At 42.8% G+C, this 26,839-nt stretch overlaps 1 protein-coding gene across 1 annotated transcript in view; it reads left to right on the top strand.

Moving 5' to 3' along the window:
• EPB41L4B (erythrocyte membrane protein band 4.1 like 4B) overlaps window positions 1–26,839 on the top strand; it is a 143,210-nt gene that overhangs the window by 103,497 nt on the left and 12,874 nt on the right. Inside the window, exons 20-22 of the mRNA XM_084857550.1 lie at window positions 2,193–2,297; window positions 7,891–8,011; window positions 10,944–11,021. Coding sequence (XP_084713676.1) covers window positions 2,193–2,297; window positions 7,891–8,011; window positions 10,944–11,021 — 304 coding nt within the window. The remainder of the gene's footprint in view (window positions 1–2,192; window positions 2,298–7,890; window positions 8,012–10,943; window positions 11,022–26,839) is intronic.

The raw sequence follows: 26,839 nt of genomic DNA, 5'->3' as shown, positions 1-26,839 counted from the left end.
GCTTGCCGGGCTCCCTGATGCCTAGTTTCCCCATGTTCAACATGTGTTTGTATGTGCATATTTTAAAAGAAATATTACCAAAAAAGCATATGTCTTCTCCCACAAAACCTGCGTAAAAGACCATCCCGCTGAAACTTCTTATCACTCATAGAAATGGGCAGAGCAATATTCTAAAAATGACACTTCCTAGAAAGTGTGGTGTTGTATGATATTATAGCATTATTGTTGCTAATTGCTATGATGGCCTGAATATTGTTCTGCTAATGAATTAAATGCTTAAATGTGGCCCTTGCGGCTCTTAGCAATTACTTTAGCATCTGCTATTTCAAGCACAGTTTGGCTAACAATTATTGCCATTAGGCTGGTTGCCAGCATTCTCTTCCTGGGCACTCTTGGATGAAAACGATTTTCTTGATACATTTTAATCCAACTCCAGCCCTGGTTTTGGAACAGAAGCTGACTTGGTCACTCTGTGGGATGACCTGAGCTAGGAGAAGGACAAGGAGAGTGTGAACCTGTTGGTCCTCTTGGACCTGTCTGTGGTTTTTGATACCATTGACCATGGTATCCTGTTGGGACGTGGGGGTCTCAAATGCAATGGTGCTGCTCCTACTTGGATGGCCAATTCCAGAAGGTGCTAGGGGATTATTACTGTGCCTCATGGCAGTTATGCTATGGCGTTCCACAGAGCTCTATTTTATCCCCCGTGCCTTTCAACATCTGCAGTGTAGATTCTACATGAAACCTCTGGAAGGGTTTATCTGGACTGAGGTGTCATTAATATGTGGCTGACACCCAGCACTACTTCTCCTTTTCACCCTACACAGGTGAGGCAGTTGATGTTCTGAACCAATGCTTGGGCAAGTTAATAGACTGGATGTGGTCCAATAAACTGACATGGAAGTCTTACATCAGTGCTCTTCCTCTTCCTCTTCTTCTTAAGTACTGAAAAACTGCTGAAAAGCAATAGATTTTTTTAAACTGCCAAAATCACGATGGTTATGTATTGCCTCGAGGATCAGAGGAAGCATGCAGTTGCTGGGGAACATGAGTGGGAATGCACTTGTGCCCTGCTTGTGGGCTTCCTATGGGCATCTGGTTGGCCACCATGGGAACAGAATGCGGGACTAGACAGGTCTTTGTTCTGATTCGGCAAGGCTGCTCTGATGTTCTTACATTTCTTAGTTGTGCTCCATAGAATATGTGCAATTGTTTTACAGTCATCCTGTCTTTGTTTCTGGCTCTAAGTCCTGAGAGAAAATATTACATGGTATTAGAAGAGGCCTAGCAGCTAAAGCCTCCTTCTCACAACATTTGATTTTTGCTATTAAAAAGTGTGTTATCTATCATTCTAAACTTCTTTAGATAGCATATCAGCAGGCGGAAGCATGCTGACACAATCCCATTACCATCCTTCCCACCGGGACATGACAAATTTTTCAAATTGTCTGCCAGATCATTAAGATACTCTGTGCTGGTCCACTATCTTCCTTTTTTTGAATTCTGTAGCTGTGGGGGTGCACTCCCCAGAAATCGTTGTTGTTGTTGTTGCAAATTCATATTTCTGAAAATACAACATTCAGCAATTGTAGGCTGGTGAGGTTTTTTTAAATGTAAAGTGGATTGGTGAGATGTTTCATAGTACGTCAAGCATTATTCCTGACATTTCAATTAGTAGTGATCTGAGAAAGGAAAGCTGAATACAGATTTCTTTTTTCCAAAGCAATAACTTGTAATTACTTTAGCTCTTTGTGATTTTAGACTTCAGAGTCACAAACAGCCAAAGTAATTATAAGTTATCTCTTTTGAAAATCTATATTCATTTTCACTGGTATGATCTTGCTGTAGAATTCATAAGCCAACCATGGAAATAAATGTTATTTTATAGATCTTTCCAGGAAAAGCTAAGACATCACAGGCTGAAGGTGAAGGGCATAATGTTTATTTTAGGAAGTTATTTTGATTCTAGCATGTTAGTATAATAGATAGTAACATCTTTAAAAAAACCAACATCAACAGATAAGTGACCTGTCCTTCCAACAGTGAATGAGTGGTAGCTTATGCTACCTTTGATATCTGAAACAGGCACTTTATATTGGGATTTTGGTAATATGTAAATTCATTTAAATTTAACCAATCAACCTGAAATTATTTAATCTGCTAACAGTCCCAATTTTTGTTGTTATTTTTAGAAGTCCAGCTCCTTTACGACCAGAGACAACACAGACAAGCAGTGTGTCAGATAAGCAAGAAGTTAAAGTATCCCGTGTGAGGAAACTGACGAGGCAGTACAGCTTGTAAGTGCAGTTCTGATCATGGAAGCTGTTTACTCTTCGAGATGTGCTTTTCAAATGGGACTATATATGGCATGAACCATGCAAAGTTTAGGTCATTTCAACTAGTTAAAGGCTGAAGAATTTGGGGTGGTCCCCAGCCGGGCCACTGTGCTCCCACTTATTGTGTGATGCCAGTGGGAGCAACGGCTCGCGCAACAGGGAATTAGCGGTTCTAAAAGCAACCTTGGAAGCGAGTGGAAACATTTATTTCTGGATCAGGGCAGGTCAGTAGAGCTCCCTTCTGTGAGCTCCACTGACCTGCCCCATTCTGGAAATGAGCATCTCTGCTCATTTTAGGTTGCTTTTAGAACAGCTACATCCCTGTTGGACGTGTGGTCACTCCCACTTGTGCGTGGGCACTCCCCTCTATGCGTAATTGATAGGTATGGTTGAAGACACAATAGCTGTTAAGGAAGTTGGAGATGGCACGATAAAGGCATCTGAAACGTATGCCTATTATTTTAATGTTTGTTTTGATATGGTTAAATTTAGCCCAGGTACGATAGGGTTAATAGTATGCCAGAGAGTGAGTGAAAGGTGGGAGAGGCCTGAGCGGGTGTGAGGATTCCGAGGTTATATAAGAAATTTGCTGACAGTTCCGTCAGACAGGGCCTTAGGGATCCTGGAAGCAACATCTAGTTAGTGGGGTTTGTGTACAGGATTTTAGAAGGGCTAGAGTAAGTAGGGAAGTTAGGAACAAAACTAATTAATAATAACAACATATAACTCTTCTTGTGTTAAATAAAATTTTATTTGTTTCTTTAAAAAAATCCAAATTCCCACATGTTTTTGATTTTACGCTACCTTTATTATATCTGTTTACTGGTTACTTCTCCTGTAGCGGGTTGAGAGAACCAATCAAGCATATTGAGTTTCTCTGGAACCCACAGAGGGTGAAAGGGCTGAAACTGTGGGACAGTGGGTACAGCTGTCCCAGAGTGAAAGCAGGCGTTCCTGGGGGGTTTGGTTCTCAGTTTCAGAGGAGGAGGCTGGGGAAAAGGTGAAACCTAGGCAGGAATGCCACAGCATCATTTCCAATAAAGGCTCTAAGGTCTAGGTTCCTTGTTTAGGTTTCAGAGAATAGCTAGGCAATGGTACTTAGCACCTTGGGAACGCTACAAGTTATATCAGACTGCTAATGATAGTTGGTGGACCCATGACACTGTAAAAGGAGACTTCCTCTACATATAGTGGAAAGAACTGTTCAAAAGCTAAGAACCATTTTGGAAAATGGTAATAAGTGCAAGATAAAATGTGCTGGAGCAAGGGTGGGGAACCTCTGGCCCATAGGCCAAATTCAGTCCACCAAGCTTCCCTATCCAGCCTGTGAAGGCCTCAGATGAAGCCTCCTTGAAGCTCTGTCCCCTCAGCAAAGGGAGATGGGGTGGGAGACAGGCTCCCAACTGAACCTCAAGGAGCATTCCTCAAGGCTGTGGTTCAGTCAGTTTCAGGGGCCCCTTGCCGCTTTCCTTTAGACAGATGTATTTAATGCGAGTGAAGGGAAAGGAAATCCACTGGGTGTTTTTTCCCCCAACTATTTTACAACATTTTGAAACAGGATTTGAATTCAGAATCTTGTTGATTTTAAGTCAAGGCATGGGATAGGGGACTAAGGCTTCAGACATGCTTGAGAGGAGTGGGTTGATGAGAAATGCAGCGTGTGTCAGTTGACAGAAACTCATGTAAGGAAAGGGATCTAGGTTTGTATCCAGACATTATCAAGAATCCCCCCCGGGCAACTAGTTCCCCATGCAATGTTTTAAATTGCAATGACTATGATTCTTGAGTTGCCATTCACGTTGCCTGTGCCCGTCACAAATATTTGTGATAGCCATTTGAAAAAAAGTCAGATGTTTTTATGAGTCCAAAAAGGAAGGAATCATAATATATGCAAAAATCGGGCTAGCACATGTAGAAGAATTCAGGTGCAAGTTGTAGATGCACAAGTCTGCACAAGACCTTTTGTTATCAGACAGAATAACAATATAATAAATATATAAATAAAGAAACTTCATGCATACATCCTGAGCATGCAAGAATGAACATATTCAAGATACACTGAACACACCGTAATTTTTTTTAAATCTTTGGCTTTAAATGGTTCAAATGAAGGGACTCGTATCTCAAAAGATGTCACTTGGTGCTCCAGCTTGCAGCCAGAATGCAAAGCAAGAGCACCTATGGAACTAGATTGCAGTTCCCAACCTGCAGTTGTTGTTTTGAAGTGGCTGCAAATTATTATTGAATTGGCATGTTGTGGGAGAAAATGCCACTTCCATACAAATGAGTACTATAAGGAAACACATTCACCTAGCAAGAGTGGGGGAAAAGCCAAAGTATCCCTGCTGTGTATGAATGGAAAAGTCTGAAAGAACATGTCAGCAGCCTTGGTACAAAATAAGGATTAACTAGGTCAGGAGCCAAAATCTGTCATTTTGCATTAATAAAGTGCCTAATGAATTCACAGAGTAGACCTTTTATTTTCTGATAGACAAGGAAAAAGTGTTTTTGTGAGTCCTGTGTGTTGACAAATTATTGTACTTGTGTGAATAAGAACATGCTCTGCAAAAGATTATGTTATGGCAGCTGGGAAACCCACACTGAAGCAATAACTGAATCCTAGTTATTATCTGAGGCACATAACATACAGTTAGGCATGGCTTTGTGTGTGATATATTGCAGGGATTATTAATGTATTCATATTCACTTTTAAAATTTGCAACCCACAACTGGCCCTACAGGAGCTCTCCAGGACGTTTATGATACCATTAGAAACACGATACAAAATGAAAGGCCACATTTAAAATACATTATAAACCATTTTAAAGCAAGCTGAACAGCCAACAGCTGAGACAGAATCAGAAACTGCAAAGCAACAGTAAGGCAAAGGACTGTGTAGTCCAGCTCCAGCTTTTTTGAGTACAACTCCCATCATCCCTGGCCATATTATCTGGGGTTGATGGGAGTTTTAGTCCAAAGCATCTAGAGGATGCCATGCTTGAGAAAGCTGGTCTACTCTAAACAGAAGCTAACCTATGAAAGATGGTGTGCGTGGTGAGCTTAGGTAGGCAGGGTTTTCCGGAAGTGGGGAAGAGTGAAAGGCTTTTTGAAATCTCTTTTCTACTGCTTTTAAACATGAAATGTGTCAGAATTGGTATAATGAACACATTTGATGAGAGTCAGAAATTGTAAGATGTTAACTTTTGAAACAAAAAGCTTACTTTTTTTAAATAGCTTTAGGGAAATCAAGAAATGGCTGCTGCTGCTGCTTCTTCTTTTCTTCTTTGCCTGTCCATAAATACTATTACTGTATTTGTAGTATGTGTAAGTAGAGCTTGAAATTCAATACAGTGTCTGTGACTGGTGTGCAAAATTTATTCTTTTATATTGTCATTTGACATTCTCTTGAACAAAATCCTTTAAAAAAGATTTTGTGCTTTGTCGATACTACTGAATAAAACAGTAGGATTGTAGGAGGGGGTAGCAAGCAGACATGAAAGGCCCAATCTAGCTGGTTGGGTGGTTTTAGTTTTGAAGGTGTGTGTTCAGCTCTTTATGTATTAATTCACTTCTGTGCTGGCTATTGTTTTATCTTTATTAGCTGATGTTGGATTTTAATGTTCATTTTTCTTGTATTATGGTTCCTGTTTTTATCTTGCTTTATAATCTATTTTGATAGTACTCTGCCTATCAGATAATACATTAGTCGTTATGAGGTGACAATACAAATAATAAATAAATGAATAGCCCCTTTCTCAGCATTCATCTCCCCGCCCCCCCGCCCCATACAGCTCACCCAGTACACGAGAACATTCATGTACTAGCAGCTGTCTCTGCAGGGGCTCTACAAATTAGGACTGGGCTTGGTAGTCCAGCATTAGTTTCTACTAGCCAGCTCCGAAGTCCAATCCCACCATGATAGCACAATAATATTATATACGTTTATCCACACAGATATTGTCGGATGAAATCGATGACGTTATAACACTGAAACTGTAATTTGATACTCTTTTATGTAGGAGTAAATCCCATTTAACTTGATGGGACTGATTCCTCCGTAGACATGTGCAGGATTGCACCATCAGGTGTTACGGAGGTTGATGAAATGAAATATGACATTTCTTTTTCTTTTTTTACTTTTTCCTGTGATTCATTCCCCAGCTTTCAACAGTTTTTTTCTCCTTTTAGAGGTTTAGGATTATTCCCCCACCCCCCGAAATATGTATGTTTTACATAAAATGAATTATTAAACAGCACTGACATTGTTATTTTCTGGTACAAACCTCAAAATGTGGGGAAATGTGGATTTTGGCTAGTAAGATGCCTACTTCAATTTCAGTCTTAAGCAATTTTACTACAAAATTAAAGGAAGAATGACCCATTTTTCCTGTGGTACCTTGAAGACTAAACTTTTTTTGTGTAGCGTGCTTTGCAGTCCTTTGCATACTTCCCTGGGAGTGAGTACCATTGAAGTCAGTGGTGCTAGGCTCTAGATACACAGATCTAACTAGTAAAACACAGGGCCAGTTCAGATGATCAAAACAAGCCACCATGGCTTAAACAAGCCATAGTGGCTTCTTGTGCGCCATGGAGTATGTCGGTGCATGCTGGGCACAGTTTGCATAATCACCACCTGACTGTGGCTTATTGTGTCATCTGAACCTGGATGGCATGGCTTGTTGGAGGGTTAAACAACCCTCTGATGGCCCTACAAAAGCCCATGGATTGCTATGCAAATCATGCCGGTCATGTGCTTGGCTCACCAAAAGCCATGGCGACTTGTTTTGATCATGCGAACCTGGTCACAGTGAGCTTTAGTAAAGGATCTTCTTCAGCCAGCTGTAAGGCAAAGTCTGGCTTTTAATTAGAAATGCAAATAATCTTCCAAAAAGTCTGAAGTAAGTCTGAAACCATCAGCTAGGGAAAAAAATGCTTTCAGTTCTCTCAGTAAGTGCAAGGATTGCTGAACAAAAGAGAGAATCAAGCTGCACCCTTCATCCCCCCGCTGCCCCCGCCCTGAATGTCTTTAATCAGGTTCTCTGTTTGCTCCAATTAATTGCCATAGATAAGACAACTAAACAAGCATTTTCTTACAGAGAAGGAGAATGGCTGGGGCTTGCTCTATCTTTGCCTTTTGGATTTCTTCTAATCTTGATCTAATCATTTGATCTAATCTTGGCTTTACCTTTTGAATTTGATCTAATTTGTCACAAAAAATAGTAACACTTGAGAGCCTCATTATCACCTTATCTACCTGCCTAAGGAGGGAGGGCTAATTGCCATAATTACCTTGCCAAGTGGCGAAAGCCCACTCCTGTTCACAGAGCTCTTCATGCACATTGCCGTATGCAAGGATGGGGCTGGATCAGGCCCTACACTTTTGAAAATACAATTTCAAAACCTGGATGAAAATACAGTAGGAGATCAAGGATGAGCAAAAAGGAGGGGCTTGAAAACATCTTCCGGGTTATCCTGTCCATGAATGTGAGTGCTTTAAATAAATTGTATTCAGTATTGCAACAAACAAAGTTTCACGCACTTTTAACAAACACAGTGATGAAGATGACCTTCCCCCAGCGCTGGCAGCAGCAGTAGCAGCATCTCCGCCACTCTCGTCCGCATCTCCGGTGTCAAAGAAAACAACATCGGAAGGACATTTTTCATCATGTGCAAAGGTACATATGCAGACAACTAGAAAAGGCTCATTAAATGAGGTCAAGAGCAGTTAAGGATATTACATTCAGCTTGCTTTCTCCCAGCATGATACACATTTCTGGCTGTTACTGAAAATCTCCCTTTCCTATGAAATGCCAACTAGTCTCCCAAAATTCAACATTCTGTCCTATGTTCAACTTGTCTTCCCCTGTGCTGGAGTGTAGATCTGTGTTGCGGTAAAGTCACAAGATAATGTACGATGATGCATTACCATCGGCTATTATGAGGTAATCTGTTATGAAGTTTCAGCTAGCTAGCTAGCTAAAGTGAAAATACTTTAATTTTAATTTACTTTTAAATTTTGGGGAAATATGTAGAAATGCACCATTTTCAGACTTCTCTAGTTCTTGGAGTATCTCAGTCTTCCTGTGTGCCAAAATTCTTGTTTCTAGATGGTGTGAAAGTACCATAACCATGTGAAAAACAGCCTGAGTCAGTCCATAGCTTCTTTACATTGATGATAATTATAGGCTGCCATGGTTTCTAATGTTGTATCTATGGAGCAATATCCTTGGTCCATAAAGGTTTGCAAACTTTCCTCAGATATATCGTTCTCCATTGATATTCACTCTGTAACAACCTTTCCCAGCTGGGTGACTTCCATCTGTTTTGAACGTCAACTCCCATCAGCCCTAACAACATGGCTAATGGTCAGGAATTCTGGGAGTTATAGCCAACACATCTGGAGGGCACCAGGTTGAGGAAGGCTGCTCTGTAACAATGACCCCACTTTTGGTGCTATATTTAAGGATACTGTAGAGATTATGGTTGCAGTGCACCCGTTTTTAGAAACCTAGAGTTCTCTCATCAAATTGGAACAAGCCACCCTTATCTTGAATATTCATACATACATTCAATGTATATTAGAACCGGCTGTCTTTTGCTGTTTTATTCTCCAGATTACGGCTGTTTGTACTTACCCGTTACTGGATTGTACTACCTCCTGGAAGATATCCGAGTTTTCCTGTTGTTTGTCCTAAGTGCTTGAAAGAGACAGGGTGGTTAGTTCTGGAGTAGGGCTGTCGACCAATTAAAACAATTGATTAACTGTCTGGTTCTTATGTACTTAAGTACATTTAAATAATGTTAGAAATCACAAAACCTCAATGATGTAGTCTCTTTTTTTGAGACTACAGAAGGAAGAGGGGAAAAACGGAAATCAAAATCATAGTTCATACATTAAAACCTTCAGTCCCTTCCTTCAGTAAAAGGCAAATATTTCAAGCCTTCTGGGCAGAAATAGTTAAGTAGTGCCTTTTTCAAAAGCAGAACCATCACTCATACTCCCATAAGCAATGCAGGAGAATATGGGACAGCCACCTCTACTTTTCTTCTCAGCCTGAGGACAAAAGAGAGAGGAACTGGCAATGTGTGCTCCCTGCTGAAGTGACTGTGTGCAGAGTAGAGAAGTGAGACATTTTACTGTTGGTACCCTGCTGCTACTTTGAAAGGGTATAAATGGCATATTGTTAAAGAAATGTTCAGAAAAACTCAAGTGGACTAATGTGCCCCCAGTCATAATTCTTTACAGCAATGACAGATACTCATAAAGGTTATAAAAAAAAAACACACCAGTCTGCAATGAGTGGTTGTCTCTTACAAAATCCAATGGTTACCAAATATAGTTAGTAGTAGATTAGAGGAAACAGAGGACCACTTAAGATTTTTACCAAGTGGTGACAGGCTGTCCGTGATGCAGGAGTGGCATAAGTCGGGCAACTTGTGCAGTGGCCAGGTGTCCTCTTTTACAGAGGACCATGCGTTGTTTGAAGGGCTGTCCAGTCCAAGACCAATTTAAAGAGAAACCACCATCAGAAAGGAGAACAGGGGCCCTGAAGTTGTCCCTCAACAGCACCTGCAGAGCAGAATGAGCAAGGCACATGGGTCACCTGGTCACAGTTTTCCACACTATGGTGAGATGCACTGTATTTCTATTTAAATTATAAGAATGATTTCTAAATTTGCATCTATATGTATAAATTAGCATATGCAATTTTTATCCAAATTGGTGCCCTCTTCTTTGATGATGCATATTGTCCTTTTGGCAATTTTTGGCTATTCGCAAGTGGCCACCCTGGCAACTTGTGACCTTCCGGATGTTTTGGCCTACAACTCCCATTAGCTGTACCCAGCATAGCCAATGGTGAGGGATGATGGGAGCTGTAGGTCAAAACATCTGGAGAGCCGCAAGTTACCCACCCCTGTCCTAGATTAATGCAAAAGCTTAACACAGAGGATGATAAGCACAGCCAGCCAATCTTCCCCTGCCTTTTTTTCTTGATGGGGAAGAACTGTGTGGCGATGCATCCAGGCCACCACGTGGCATGCACAGATTGTCATAACTCTCCACCATTCACCATCACACACAGACTGTCGCCACTTGGTAAATATCTGAACCAGTCATAGGCCCAATTCATACATTTCCCGGGATCTTCACCTGGTGGAGGAACATCTGTGGATTCCACCCCTCACCATACACACAAAGTAAAGTAGCTGAGGCAAGTGCTATATGTGGAAGCCTGTCTATCCATAAACTTAATTTGTGTGATCTTTCGCCCTTCTTTGAGATGGATGAGTTCTAGAAATGAAGCCTTCATTCATATTTCCATGTAGCACAATATGTTATATTGTGTGGGTTATAGAGGTGAGGGGTATCTGTCTATTCTTCCACCAGCTGGAAGTTTTCCAGACAAGCAAATGTCTAAACTGGGCCTTTTTCCAGGACATCAAGCAATTGGGAAGTATGCTACTTCCTCTGTTCCCAATATTGTGGCTCTGACACCGCTAGTAAATATAGGGTTTATACTTTATTAAGGTAATCTGCTAAAATGAAAATATTTATTTTAGAATTCAAACCCATTAACAGTTACTGAATTCTTGGCTGTGCTTCAGAGCCCCACAGATACTGGAAGTACATTTGCCTTGGAGCCTGGAGATCTGCTGATGGATTTCACGGAAGCCACCCCTATGGTAAATGATCTCAATTTGCAGCCTGGGAAGTTAAGTCTTAAAGAAGAATTTCTTAAATCATCATGGCAAAATGTGATGATGCTCAGTGTTGTAATCATCTGGAAAATGATGTCATTGCCTTAGGTGTCTTATGATTCTGCTTTATGTATTTACAAATGGGGGTAATATTTGGACAGATTTGTTGTGTTGATTTTGGCACTTTAAAAAAAAGTTTAAGACTTCTGACAAACGTTTCTATATTGTCAAACCTGGAGGAAATTATGTCATCCCAGTGATCTCATCTGATTTTTTAAAATGTGTTTACCACTCTCTTTTTGGATAATAACACAGTGGTTGTTCTAGATTTCAAGGTCTGGAAGTCCTTTTGCCCTTGTGCTCCATTCGCCAATGGTAGCTTCCATCTTGGGGAGGTTTGGGGGTTCACTGGGGCTATTACAAAGGGCAAAGGGATTCTTTGTACAGCAGTCCCAATTCTGATAGTATTCCCCTTGCAGCTTTTTTTTTAATTAAAAAAGACACATTAAGGGTGCAGTCCTATGCACGCTGAGACAGAAAAAATTCCTACAACTCCCAGCATTCCCCAGCCAGCATGGGTGGCTGGGGAATGCTGCGGGATTGTAGGACTTTTTCTGTCTCATAGGACTGCACCCTAAATGCATAGACACATTTAACATTTCGTCTCATTTGAACCTGTGACAGGATCGTGAGTGTGATGGAAAGTGATATCTCACAAAACAAAGGCAATGAACTATTGCTTTGGGCCATTTCTTCAACTTCACAGCCTCCATCTGAATATGTTCGAAACCAGACCAAGTAGGAATTGCCACATTGTTAATGTCTGTTTTTGTTTTAAACTTAGAATCATTTCCTCTGTGGGATACCATCAGGCTGTGCATTGCACTACGCAATTCTGGTATGTCTGTCTTTGCAAGCAGTTTTTTTGGGAATGCCTGTTAGTTTCATGAGCTGGTGTTCCTTGTACTGCAAATTTCTACAAATTAAATTTTTGAGGGCCAGGGGCTTTGACTATGGCTTCACACAGAGCTTTTATCCTGCGATTGAGTTGACTCAATCATGGAAGTTTGCAGGCTCTTTACATGACACCGTGAACGTCCAGGGCATCTCCTGCACTAAATGCCCTTTCTTCCGTTTTTAAATAGATTGCAGATAATGAGCTATCAAATTACCCTGTTGTGTTCTGCTTGAGTTCCCTCCATGAAAAGAGGAAACGTGGCAAGAAGAGGAGCAAGATCAATGAAAGATATGGAAGACTCAGATACGGGGAGAAGGAGGGGGGAAGGGGAGGGGGGAAGGAAGCGGGCAGAAAAGGGAGTCATCGTGATCCTGCATTTAAAATGGAAGCAGAAAACCCTGTTTTAAATGCAGGATTTTAGGCTGGTGTAGAAATGCCCTATGTGAGCAAACGATAAAGAGAGCCAAGTGCATACTGCTCTCCTTTTGTCTCTTCCTCTCCCTATATTTTGTGCCATTTACACTTACAATAATGATGCAAGAAATAGCAGAGAAATGCATTGAAGACAGATTGAAATTTAGAGATGTTGCACAACATTTGGAATACATTTACAAGGATGTGGGTGGCAGAAACTGGGGTAGGAGGTGGTCCAATGTAATAGTACAAGTTGAAGGTTGGAGTTGTTGGTGAGTGGAGAGCCCTGACTATTAGAAAGCATGCCCAACCACTTCCCCCTTTGACTTGTTTTTATAGCCTTTATCAGATAACTGCCAGTCCGTTTTACATTTTCTGTACATTCAAGAGGACTAGAAATGTGTGGTTTGTAATTAGAATCTCAGGAAGCTGAACACTGTGGCATTTCCCTAACTTGCCATTGTTTGACATGCTTGCATGGACCAGATTTTATCCAGAGATAAGCACTTAAGTCCCATTAAACCCATGGGGCTTAAGAAACTTAACTCTGTGGTTAATTTTCTCTGGATTGCATCCAAAGTGTGTGGAGGTACAGCCAGCAGGAGGAGCCTCCTGTCCCAGGTAGCCCTGCTCTTGAGGGTGCTGGAAAATGATGCTTGTGGTGAATGAGGAGTAACTTGATGTTACTAATGCATGCATTAGAACACCAATGCTTTTTTTTTTTTTTAACGAAAAGCTGCTTCAAGAGGGGGATTTGGAGTGGAGAAGTAGTGGAGAAGCAGCTGGGCACAAGTTGTCAGGCATAAGCCACGGGTGGGGGATGGTTAAACCAGGGGTGTTAAACCTTTTCCGCCTGAGAGCCAAATTCCATTTCAGAGAAGCTCTCAAGGGCTGCACTTCAGTGGTGGGTGGGGCAAAAGGCAAAAGGGGTGGAGCCAAAATAGCAGCATATTTTAGCTTAAAGCTCTTCCTGCCAGTAACAAAGCTTTAGGAGAGGCATTTCAACCTCTAAAACGGGCAAAAGCCAGGAAACCGCCAAACGATCGGTGGCTGGGGAAGGGGTGGGACCAGGGAAAGAGAATGTGGCCAGCTAGGGAGCTCTGAAGGGCTGGATTGTGTCCCCAGGAAAGTTGAATTTGGCCCTCGAGCCTGAGGTTCTGTTCCGTTGGGTGAAGGACCCCTCCTCCTGACATTTCTCCTCTCCAAATGAAACTGTTCGTCTGGTCTGGTCTAAAAAAAGCAGCATTGGGGCTCCCTGACACACATTAATGTGCAACCAGTGGAGGCTGGTGGCTCTCATGTCAGTGGGGTGGTGGATCCGTTCTGGGTTTGTCAGAACTCTAAAGCAGTTATCTGGAACTCTAAAGGAACTCTAGGGGAGTTCTGACTGAAACCCAGAGTGGATGCACCACCCCATGACATCGGAGCCACCAGACTCCACTGTGTGCAACATGTAGTTAATCTCTGAGGCTCTGTCTCCATTTCCATTCACCATCTTGGGAAGCACGTTGTGCAGAGGAAGAATGTTCACCCAGTACATTTAAAATAACTCGAGTCCATTCTGGAGCCTACGATAGGTTTGGACAGCTTGCATTCATCTTTTAAAGAGCTCAACATTCATAGACATAAAGTATTTCTTTAAAGCATTATAATTATTGATAATACTGCATGCCATTTTTAAAATTTATTTTTCCCACCAGAATGAGTTCTGGGTATTGTGGGTACTGACTGTGTAATTCTGATATTGACTTCACACACATAAATCTGGGAACTATGAGTGCAATGCATAAGTAGGTGGAATGGAGAGAGAGAGAGATTGAGAGAGGGAGGGAGAGAGAGAGAGAGAGAGAGAGAGGCTGCACTTACAGGAAAGCTGGCAGTAGAAAGGAACCAGGAACCAAGTTGTTATCTATAATAATAATAAAAGAGGATGTCTGTGTATCTGTCTGTCTGTCAGCACCATAGCGCCAAGACCGTGAAACTCAGATAACTGAAACATGTGATGTATACTACAGGGATCCTGGGGATGTGCACCTCAGGGTTATTTTGTTTTTTAAATGCATTAGTTAATTTTAATTAACTTAAATGTGTCTGTGTGTTTGAAGCCTGCAGTACCATCTTCAGTCACTTGGTGGTAGACTTCCCTAATCAGCGCGTAGTTTTGCAGTTGATACAGTTTAAAGCCAGAAGAGATTGGCAGTTCTAGGGACAGAGTTATACCGCTGCCCCCTCCCCCCTGCTGGGGCAGCCCCTGAGTTCTCACACTCTAGGTGAATAGAGTGCGAGACCTCAGGGGCCATTGGGGTGTACCATGGCAGGAGCTGTGCTTGTGAGTGCCAATGGGCATGGCTTCACTCAGACAGGGCAGGCACAATGTGTCCATCTCTGACAGCTGCATAAGTTTGCTTGACGGCTTCACCGTAGCAAGCGAAGTGCTATTCCGACCCATGCAAATCCGGTTCTGTGATGCTGAGCTGTTTCTCAGCATCTATTTCCCCTTAGTTTCAGGCATTATCTGGCTGGGGCAGCCCCCTCTTCTTGGGTTTCTGGAAGGAGGCCTGCATTTCTAATCTAAGCTTTTAGATGTATTTTGTCTGATTGAGCTCCCCCGATCCCCGATAAACTCCCAGATCACCATTAACTTTTGGGAATGACCCTCCTTAGGAGGTTGGACTTGATGGTCTTGTAGGCCCCTTCCAACCTTACTATTCCATGACCCCTTTCCTCTGAAACACGTGAATATATTTTCTTACATTTTCTTTATTTCCTTATTTCCTGATCCTGGCAACTCTCTGTTCTACCCCTCATGTTGCCCAATGCCATGCCATTTACATTCTGAGTATGCCCTGTGGCAACTCAGCTTCCAACCCTGCCTGCCAAATCCTCAATGCTCTCCCCATTCCCTTATTTGGCAGCAGTAACTCCTCCACCTCCGCTACTCCCTTTCTACTTCTGTTTGAGGTATCTATTTTAATAGTTGCTGCTGCAAGCCTAAGGGCTCAATCCTATGGAGACTGTGCCTATCCAGTGCAGGGCGGGAGGAGCACAGAGGCGATCCTTGCCCCTGTGCTCTGGCCACCCTGCATTTTTGGCTAGACAGGCAATTTCACCCGGGGGCGGGGCGGGGAGGCCATGCGACACACAGGAACCTGCGTAAAGTAGCTTCTGCAGTCTCCTCCCCTCCCCCAGGACTGCCCCCTTTTCCCCATCTCTATGCTCCGTTTCCAAGCACGGAGTCATAGCAGGGACAGAGAGAACCATGACAGCTATGAGGGGGTGGGGGAGGGATGGGGAGTGTGGTTTCTGGTAACCACATTCAGAGCCCTGGCTCTGACCTTGGTTCCCAGAAACCAAAAAACCTATGGCCCTCTCGGCAGTGTCTAGTGGCCATGGCATTGCTCCCTAAGTGTTAATCCAGGAGTGGGTGACTTGTGGCCTTCCATTCATTTCGGCCTACACCTACCATCAGCCCTAGCCAGCATAGCCAGTGGTGAGGGATGCTGGGAGTTGTAGTTCAAAACATCTGGAGAGCCACAAATTGCCCACCCCTGTGTTAAACTAACCAACTTCTCCATTCTATATTAAAGCCACTTATTTAGTAGTCTTGTAAATTCTGTAATGAAGCCTACATTATTTTATTCAAGCCTTGATCTGTACTCAGTCACTAATACCCTCTTGATAAAAGTGAAGAGCTCAACCTCCCCACAGCTTATCAAGATCTATACTTACACATGTCACTTGGTTACAACGTGTACACTTATTTCTTTATTAATCAGATTTATATACCCCTTCCCACAAATTTTCAAAGTAGTGAACATACAGAAACGTACCATCAACACAACAATAAAATATAACAATAAAACGACACACACACACAAAAATACTAATCACCGATAAAACTGCGCACCCTGTTGTGTGCTACAGACCATAGCTGGCTAGGTCACACTTCAGGGAAAACCTGTGTCAGGAGATGGAATTTGAGGAGATGTCTAAATGCGAGAACTTTGGTGGCCTGTCTAATGACAGTTGGTAATGTCTTCCAAAGGGTGGGTGCTGTGACACTGAACCGATCTGCAGGAATTTTTCCAGTGTGTGTGTGTGTTGGGGGGGGCAAAGTTGCAGCACACAGCAGTTTGTGGTTGTAACTTGTATACATGGCATGTGCTGCTTCAACACACATGCGCACTTCCTTTGTGCATGCTCTTTGTTGCTTAATAGCACATTCCATGATATTTAGGAGCCTACACAAAGTAGTAGAAGGTCCTGAGAACTGAACAGCACATTCAAACTTAACTACACTAAACTCCTGGATTTTTTTTTTTTTAAATGAGGCTGCAATTACTACTTAACAGGGAAGACCTCCAAAAGGCTTAACGCACTCAGATAGGGGTGGTGCTAACCACTGCTTTGACTTCATTCATTGGTCACTAAACGCTCTACTGCAGTGCTCCTGAGGCAAACCTCAGGAGCGCTTCCTCTGATGATCACAAAGATCAGGACAGGATATAAGGGCTGAGGCGCTCCCTAAGGTCACCTGGTCCCAAGTTGTTTTGGGCTTTATATGTAAACACCTTAAACTTGCTCTGATAGCTTATTGGCAGCCAGTGCAGTTCTTTCAGCAAGGGCGTAGAATGCTGTTGGAAGGAGGCCCCAGTTAGTAGCTCCGTTGCTGCATTCTGCCACAGCTTCTGGACAAAGCCCAAAGGCAGCTCCTCATAGAGCGCATTTCAGTAATCCAGTCCTGAGGTTAACAATGCCTGTACTACTGTGGCTAAGCTATTGTGGTCCAGGAATGGCCACAGATGGTGTACTAGCTGAAGCTGGTAACAGGCACTCCTAGTCAGTGAGACCACCTGAGCCTCAAGTGACAAAGACGAATCCAAGAGTACCCTAAAACAACACAGCTGTTCCTTCAGGAGGAGTGCAACCCCATCCAGAATGGATAACTGATCTACTTGTGCATTAGATGTCAACATGTGATCCAGGACGCATGGTAACAGCTTACTGCAGTGTAATTGTATTGGTTCACAGTGGAAGAACTATACGGACTGCGCGCTTTCTTGGCATTGCTAATAGTGCTTGTCTAACATTCGATTCCTTCATTTCACAGTCTCTTTTGGCAGATACAAATTGTACCAACTCTATATAATAGGCAGCCTGACCTTTCATGAAAAGTTTCCCTTTTGTAATAGGATCAGACTGGATGGAACAAAATTATTACAATGTGTTATTGTTGTTCAGTCGTTAAGTCGTGTCCGACTCTTCGTGACCCCATGGACCATAGCACGCCAGGCCTTCCTGTCCTGCGCTCTCTCCCGGAGTGTGCTCAGGTTCATATTCATTGGATGTTCAATCTTATTACAACATACACAAATCCTATTTCTCACTGGCTTCATTCATGTCCCAACATACTTATTCATGGGGCTTGTTTTCTTTGGAGTGTCTCTCACTGCTGAAGCATTCTTTAAAATGACATTTCCTTAATGAGATTCTGTACGGGTGACGGTGAAACCATCAATGCACGTTGAGTTCTCCGAATGTGAATTTTCTTCTATGGGAGGTTTATAGCCACTCAGTTTCCTTTGGTTAAAAACTGCATGTTGCAATGTATCTGTTGTCTGCATCAGTGCATTTGGCATTGCATGTTACATGACAAAAACATCGGCTCCTTAAGAAGGTAACAAGTCCCAGAGGTTACAGGGAGGGAAATAAAAAGTATCCGTTCATATAATGACTGACACAAACAGTCCTTACAATGTTGTTTTCTCTCTCAAATGTTTGTGGAGGTGTGTTTTTTCTTTCTTTCTTCCACGTGTGGAAACCTAAGAAAAACACTCCCATCTGAAGGAAGTACCCATTCACTTCTTGGGAGATCAGCATGTTCCATTGTCTTGATGAACTGGGATGATGTGATGAAAAGTGTAATGTGTGGAGACAAAAAGTGGCGTTTTATTTGGAAAATCATGATAAGTCTAGCAAAGCAATTTAATTTGAAGTTGCATTCATTGCTGATCAAAACCGACGGTAATTGCCTTATCTAGCTAAGATGATCCATATGTGTAAACAGGCTTATAAACACTTATCACGTGGATTGGAATCCATAGGCATAAACAAATTGGACTACATACCTGAGGGAGGATACAGTCTATCTGTACCTTATTGCTTTAAAAGGGATTCCAGTGTACTTTTGATGTGAATCCACATCTATGTCCTTCTTCAACTATGCACATTTTAACTCTTCATTTATCAGTGACTAGAGCTTTACCTGGGACGATGAGAGAACCCATACTCCAGGAATATAATGCACCAGCCTTTTGTTCTATTTAAGAAATCAGAAGAGCAAATGTAATCTTTTTTTTTTTAAGTAGCATAGTGAAGGTTTGTGATCGGATGTAAACACAATTAAATATATTAAATCACAATTAAATCTCCCCCTCTGGCATATATGAATAGACTTCAGTTTTTCTCCTTGTATAATTCTGTAGTGCAGTTTCAAGGTTCAGTTTAGGTGTGGGCATGTTTAAATATATTTCTAAAATGTTTGTGGCTATACCAACTTATGGTGCTTCCAGATGAGGTGTTTATTGTTAGTACCCATCCTCACTCACAGGATTTTATGGGGGGTCCAGATGATGCCACCTTCATTTTTTAACCCTCCTGTGTTTTCCCACTGCTTCTTCTGTCTTTTTTCTTATCAGAAAAAAAAATTGTTAAGGAGGAAAACACTGAATTGTTGCACAATGCCCTTTTATTGGTAGCACCAGGAGTCCTCCACCTGGAAGTACCCTTAGAATTCATTCTTGCTGCTCTTAATAGCACACACTTTTCCCATGCTACATCAGGGATTGTTAGGGGCACACATGCCACCTATTGATGGGAAGGGGTATGCTGGGATGCCTAGTTCAGGGTGGGTGGAGTGCAAGACATGGCAGATTGACTTGGAGCTCCATCCCCCCAATGTGAAGATTTCATCAAAAACCACACCAAAACTAAAGAGGCTGCACCAGAGAATAATCCCAGTCCAGGAAGGTAACCTAAAGTCATATTTTGGAACAAGAGACAGACCAGTAACTAGGAACTTGCTGGAAGAAGAAGGAGGCCAAGTAATGATACAGAAAACACCCAAAATGCCAGTGAGGAGTTTGAACCTATGATGGAGGTATAGAATTAAATAAAACAACTAGGAAAATAATAGCCTGACAAATAAAACCTAAAAAGCCAAAGTCCCAGGAATGATAACTGAACTTACCAGTGTCATGAATGAATCATTAGGGATGGGGGCAAAACAATTCATTTTATCACAAGGATCAAACAGATTCTGGAGAGAATGGAACTTGCATCTCTCCATCCTAGGCTATATTTCCACCAGCTATTTACTCCAACCTGGCTGCACAATGAGGTCTCTGTGGTTCCATGATGTTGTGGCCATTCAGCACCAGCCCTGCATTTTATTGCTGATCAACCACTTCTTCTGAGACTGCTTATAGTCCGACTTTTCCAGCTTACCGCAGCTTCATTAGTGACCTGTTTCCACAATCACACTGGGTCCGGTATCATAGTCCTGCCCATAGGGCGTGTAGCCCAGCCTTTGTGGGTGTGTTGCTCTGACCTCAGTGACCCAACCCTTTCCCTCCCTGTTTTCAGGAAGTTTCATCGCTGTTTTGGAGCAGGATGCTGAAGGAGCAACTTTTAAAACATCATTGAAAATAAGCACCAGAACACAGCCCATGACTCCAGTCAAGGGGTGTTTTCTCCCATTGTGTTGCATGAGGCTTGCCCTCCCAGTGACCACAGAAATGACAGAGCAGCCCTCCAACTGACACAGTGCGATCTCGAGGCTTTGGTCCATTGCCTTAGGACTCTCACTCCTTCACAGCTTCCATACAGAGATCCTGTGTGTTAAAATGGGGGCTGGTTTCACTCTCTTTCCCACAACAAACCCATTACTGTATCCTCAGAAGTAACTCCCACTGAGGTGGATGAGGCTGAGGTTCCCCTTCAATTGAAATGGCACACATTAAAGCCCAATTCCTTAAATGTGTTTAAGCGACCAAACCAAGCGAGGCTCTGATGAATTGCCTTAGGAAGAAAGTACTTCGCAGCTCCGCAGCTACAGCTATCCTGTGGGTTACAATGGGGGCTGGATTCTGTCTTTGTTCTTACTACTCTCTTTCCCACAACAAACCCAATAGTGTCTCCTCAGAAGTAACTCCCATTGTGCTGAATGTGGCTTGCCTTTGAATGCCCACATCAGAACTTACAGAGATCCCTCCTCAATTGAAATGGCACGCTTTTAAGACCAATTCCTTAAATGCGATTAAGCACGATATCGAGGTTTTGGTCCATTGCCTTAGGACGTAACTCATTCACAGCTTCCAAATAGAGATCATGTGCATTAAAATGGGGGCTGGTTTCAGTCTCTTTCCCACAACAAACGCATTACTGTCTTGTAAGAAATAACTCCCATTGTGGTCAATGAGGTCCTCTGTGTTAAAATGGCAACTAGTTTCCCTCTTTGTGTTCTCCCCTCCCCCTTTCCCAGCACAAGCATATCTGTGTCTACTCGGAAGTAACTCCCATTGTGCTCAGTGAAGCTCCTGAAATTCAGGTACATCTGGACTTTCAGGGGAAAGGAGAAAGTGGGGGAGAGGGGAAAAGCCTCTTTTCACAGCAAAGCTGATTCCTTTTTAAAAATCCCATACTCCTCCATTAGCTTTTCCTTCTGTTGTCCTGGAAACACGGCCGAGGAGGCGGGAACACTGATGAGGTAATCAGACCCAACCCAGACTCCACTCAGACTCCACCCAGCCATCAAGAAAATAATTTGATTACAGCTCAGTGGAAACAGCACAGAGCTCCATGCTACAGCAATGATAAGCTGGGTCTTTAAGGGCTGTGGAAACTGGAAAAGGAGAAGATGCGATTGGGGAAAGATTAGGGATGTCAGAGAATTCTGCCACGGACTCCAGTGAGGCCGGATTCTTTAGAATCCGGCCCCCCTGAATCCATGGCGGAACGGCCCCCTGCCACCCCGTGGAATCCCCCCAAGATGGAGCTTACCTGGGGCGGATGTGCCGCTGCCGCTGGTGGTGGCGGCTCTGGCTGGTCTCCTGGCTGGCTGCTGCTGGGCTGCTGCGGCCGCAAATGGCGGCTGTCGTAGCAGCCGCCATTTGCGTCCTTGCAGGGAGCCGTGATAGGCTACTTAAGTATTTACGTAGCCTATCATGGCAAAGAGCAGGGGCGCAAATGGCATAGCGGTGACAGGCTTACGTAGTTTTAAATACTTATGTAGCCTATCATGGCTGCCTGCAAGGATGCAAATGGCAGCCGCTACGATGGTCGTCGTTTGCGGCCATAGCAGCCTGGCTGCCGCCGGAACTCTGGCTGCGCCTGGCCCTGGCCGGTGGCTCTACGGAGCCGCCGCAGAGCGGAGCCAGCCAGAAAGGATTCCGGGGGGGAGGGATGGATCACCTCCCCCCCCACCGTGGACTGCCGGCCGGAACGGGGTAAGTGTTTCGCACACCCCTAGGAAAGATTGCAAACAAAGTGAAACCAATAGCGTGGAAACACACCCCTAGATACTAATGTGAGAAGGAGTGACCCCCTCCCTGTGCCACCTTCAAATTCTTAACTTAAAGAAACAGCACATGTTTTGTTTTCATCTAAGATCTTAACACAAAGGCAATAATTAAATTGTATGTGTGCACTATCTGTATGCAAAAGACCAGGAGATGATCACTAGGTTAGATTACATTTTAAATACCATATCAAAACATATATTCTTCCCCTCCCAGAATGCGTTTGATCCTTGTGCAATGGTTGTTAATGCTGGGGAAATATTACCGTATACTAGTACAATGAATTCTAGAGATTAGCCAAGAATTTGGGAGAGGAAATAAAGAAAGGGGATAATCATGTTTGCATCTATTTCAAATTAATTGTATTTTGAAGGGGTGGGGCACATGCTTTCTAAACAGGAGGCCGTAGGTACAACCCCTGGAATCTCCAATTCACAGAATCTTGGGTAATGGGGCTGGAAAAAGACTCCTCCAAGAGATTTAGAAGCTGCTGCTAGTCACATTTAGATGGGCCAATAGACTGACACACTCAGCCAGCATGGCTGGCTGGGAACAGTAGGACCCTCTAAACATGCATAGGATTGAGCTCTAAGGGTGCCATCCTATGCATGTTTAGACAGAAAAAAGACCTACACCTCTCAGCATGCCCCAGCCAGCTGTGCTGATTGGGGCATGCTAGGAGTTTTAGGCCTTTTCTCTGTCTAAACGTGCATAGGATGGCACCCTAAAACAGTTGAATTTATCCTATCTCTTCATGACCAATTCCCCTATGGATGTCTGCAAAATCAGTTATATATGTATATAAGGACATCAGCTACAACACAGAACCACCATATGGATGCATGGATCAGTGCGATGAGAGTCTTCAAGTTAAATACCAACTCTCCAGCTCTATTTGTATCCAACATAGACAAAATCCTCTTGTCTCTTCAGTGATAACGTTCATGATCTCTCATTTCCTGATTGTGATTAGTGGCAATTGTACTTGGAGTTTAATGAATGGCAGTTACGTGCATTTTCTTTGCAGCACACATATTTCTCAGACAAAATAGCTATCAATGTGATGAGTGCTGGCACCTAGCTTTGACTCTCAAATGACTCTTTCCTTGCACCACAACAAAAACAGAAACATCTGCTGCATGACTGAGTCATGCAAGAGTGAAAAATGTTAACAGAAGTTAGTTTCTTATTTATATTCAGTTGGGCAAAACAGGAATAAGGCTGCTGAGTTTCAGGCTGCTCGGAATATTTGCTAGAAGACAGCTGCATTGAATAACTCTAGAATACGTTTTGATTTCTGTTCTAATGGAGAAACAATGGGCATGTATCCAATGTATACTATATGTTTTCTAACTTACTTCTAATTTGTAAGGTTTAATGAGAAATCCTACGAGCTATAAGGTTCTGGGTTGTATCCAGTTTTCATCTAACTGAAGTCCCATTCATTTCAATGGGATAACTCTAAGTAGGATTAACACTGTATACAACCCTTTGTTTCCCGGAGCACTAGAGATTTATGGGTCTGTGTAATATCTGTTTTATTCACAAAAATGCAAGCTAAGCATATCAGTCAGATTTATTATGCACTAGTCAACCAGCCTTTAGCACACAGCCATGAGGAACAAGCCAAACACATGATAAAACAATGATTAAAATAAAGTGAAATACGCAAGTTAATATCAACATATAAACATGGTACAGAATGGATAATTGTTAATTAAGATAACTCTAAGGATATATATTAGCACCAGACAGATTAAAAACTTCTCTCTTTGCCAAGGCCAGCTTGGCATACTTAGCAGTTCAGGATGCATAGGAATCTGCTCCTGCTAATAAAAATACAATTTTCTTTAAAGAAGTATCTTCTCTAATCAATGAGGGGGTCAAGATATCAAACTCTTAAATCTGAGTACAAGGAGCATTCTAGGAAAAAATGGGGTAAATCCTCTATCTTCCTACAGCCATTAGGGCATTCTCTATCTGTATTTGGCAAACTAGCCCCTTAACTTCCATCAGCTGCAAAGTATTCAGTCTGCATTTGATTAGAAGTCCGTTGAGGCAATGCAAACAAGTGGAGGCCCTAATATGGGGGCAATTTCCCAGGATATAGAGTAAAGATTTTATACAATTCATTAGAGTGACAGTTAAACACTAGTGTGGTAATATCCTGGAAATCAGCATCAGCTAAGCGCCTTGCAGCTTCCAGTCAGGCCCAATATAGCCCTTAGCCAAGCTAGCTAAGCATATTGGAAACAAGCCACTCTGGAATCCAGTAGCACTACATCCAGTGTATTTCACTTGCTGGCAACTGGCAGCTCCAAACTCTTCAAAGTCAATCTGCAACACTTGGTCCAGGCTTCCCCCCACCTCTTTCCTTAGCTCAGAGAAATGTGTGTCACCTTCTCAATGATTACATGCCAAAGCCTGGAGAGAGAGTCTTCCCAACTACCAGGAAAACATCCCTCTTCCAATGTTTGTCACCCCTTTTCAATATGTATTAGTTATATTATTCTCTAAATCCTCTTTTCCTTCTTTCAGTTGTTGTGTCAGTCTTTGTTCAGATCTTCACTATCAATTTGATAGTGAAAGTTGTCTTGATCTTTTGTTAAAGGTATTTTTGTTTTCCTTTATTTCTTTTTGTCATTCTCTATGGGTCTTACATCTCTCTCTCTTTCTCTTTTTACTTATATAGATTACCCTAATTATTTAATACCCACCTTAAACCAACTTTACCTCACATTCCTGATGAACAATATATTTCATAATGGGCATAATCTCGTGGCCTTGGCTGATGTTTGCACGAAATGGGCAAGTCCAAAGGGTGTGCCCCTGGGGCATCACCACACCCGGTGCTGCTGCACTGGTTTTATTTACATAACTGGGCCCACTAAAGCCTATAAAACTGTTTTACCATGACTGTTTGGTTGAAGTGTTGCATATTCATTTTATGTTCAAAAGGTTATTCAAACCCCCTGCATCCAAAATATTTTTAATCCTACACACCCTACAATCCTATAAACCCTGCACACAAATGAGAAAACACTAAAAACAAAACCAATTGTTTAAATTACATTTGAATTAAATTGTTTAAATTAAATTCTAAAAGAACGAAAATATAGGCTTCCAGGGGAAAATAGAGTGGGGAGAATTGTGGCTTTGTAGTTGTTCCAACTATTGATGAGCAACACACTTCCTTACACTGCCCAGTGTCTCCCCATCCCTTCACTCTAACCTAACCACCCCACCACATGTACTTTATGTAAGCCTCAAGAGGGTTTTGATGCAAAAACCGCGTGTGCGTGTACACACACACAGAGACACACATGCCCCCCAAAGAATAACAATTAAAAAATAGCAATCTTTTAACCATGGCTGGTGGCTGTTCGTTGATGGGGTGAAATAGAGCTTTTCTACACAAGGCTGTTTATCGGCTGTTAATTTGCTCCACCTGCTTTTGGTTTATCACAGAAATGAGGTCTGAATGCTACACAAGGAGCATTGCCTTTCCTGCTTTTCTGCTACATAACCTCTAGGTGGCACTGCAGCATAGCAGAATAGCACAAATGCACGAGAGGAAAGAATGTTTTCCTTCACTTTTACAATTAAATGCTGCATTTTCCCTGCTCTAAAAAAACTTGTTGAAAGTGCAGATTAAACACAGAAGTGAAACTGGGGGATCACGTCATTGTCAAAAGAACCCGTGAACTACTGTGAGCTGGGAATGACAAGTGCATGAGAAATGCCTCATGTAGAAAAGCTCATAAAGGGGAGGAATGGAAAGGTTGACAGCAGCAGGAGGTAGAACTCAAGCGACCATAGATAAGCTAAACCTCCCCCTCCCCAAATTATCTTGTCTTTGAAGCAAAACTTCAGTGCACACTTATTTGAGAGTAAATCCCATTGAAATCAGTGGGACTTGATGTGGAGTAAACATGAATAGCATCTGGGCATTCCCACTTGGGAACGGCTCAGGTCTTTCTCAGCTGCTTGTGCGGCCAAGAGCTTCTGTGCGCGCTGGTGGGTTGCTGCCTGCCTTTCCAGGCCATTACTGGCCTCCCCCATGTTCTGGCGACTGGCACAAACGTTTACGCCCATATCTTTTCAAAGCATGCACACATACAAATTAAGCACAGCATAGCCTGCAAACCTCTCTCTCCTGCCCAGTTTTTCATTCCAAAATGACAAAACACAAGAATTCAATGGAGAGGGAGGGAGATCAGCAATATTAACAGGATTTGTGGTGCTTTTCCTACTCGGTTCGATGATTGTACCCATCACTGTGAAAAGCTCAAATGCATTTTAACTGTCTCTGGGTGGTTGGCATTTCACAACGAATCCCATGCGATTGAACATCAAATGTTATCCCTGAATGGAAGACGATGCCAGCCAATTGCTTGCTCTCCTCCCTGCCTGGTTACACAGAGTGAGCCTGCTGCCTCTGATAGCTGATTCAGTGTGTCAAATAATTTATGCATTTTTGTTGTATTTTCACTCCCAGGGAGAGGTGAATGTTTGTCTCAGGTGCCAAAATGACTCAGTGCTTTTGGGTGCATCTGGACTTGGGAAAGGAGGCTGCCATTTGCTGTTCCACGGCAGGCAGCAAAGTGTCTTGGGCCAGCCCTGCTCTGATCATTTGAACTCTCTGCCCAGCCCAATGAGGCTGGAAGCCCTCAGGCAAGGACCATAACACAGTTTCCCCAGGGGACAGTGAGTTCCCAAGGGTCAGTGAGGAATGGGCAGGCGGAGGGGTGCTATGGGTCAACCACCTCTCAGCTAGCTCCTGAGGCAATGAATCACCCAGCAAATCCTTTCCATGCAGAAGATCCCAGTTTAGGCCCAGGCCCACCATAAGG

The sequence above is a fragment of the Heloderma suspectum genome, chromosome 5 (genome assembly GCF_057233095.1).
Source record: "Heloderma suspectum isolate Gila_16-S chromosome 5, 16-S_ref, whole genome shotgun sequence".
NCBI lineage: Eukaryota > Metazoa > Chordata > Lepidosauria > Squamata > Helodermatidae > Heloderma > Heloderma suspectum.
The sequence above is the reverse complement of the archived record's forward strand: the minus strand, read 5'-3'. Positions and strand labels throughout refer to the sequence as shown.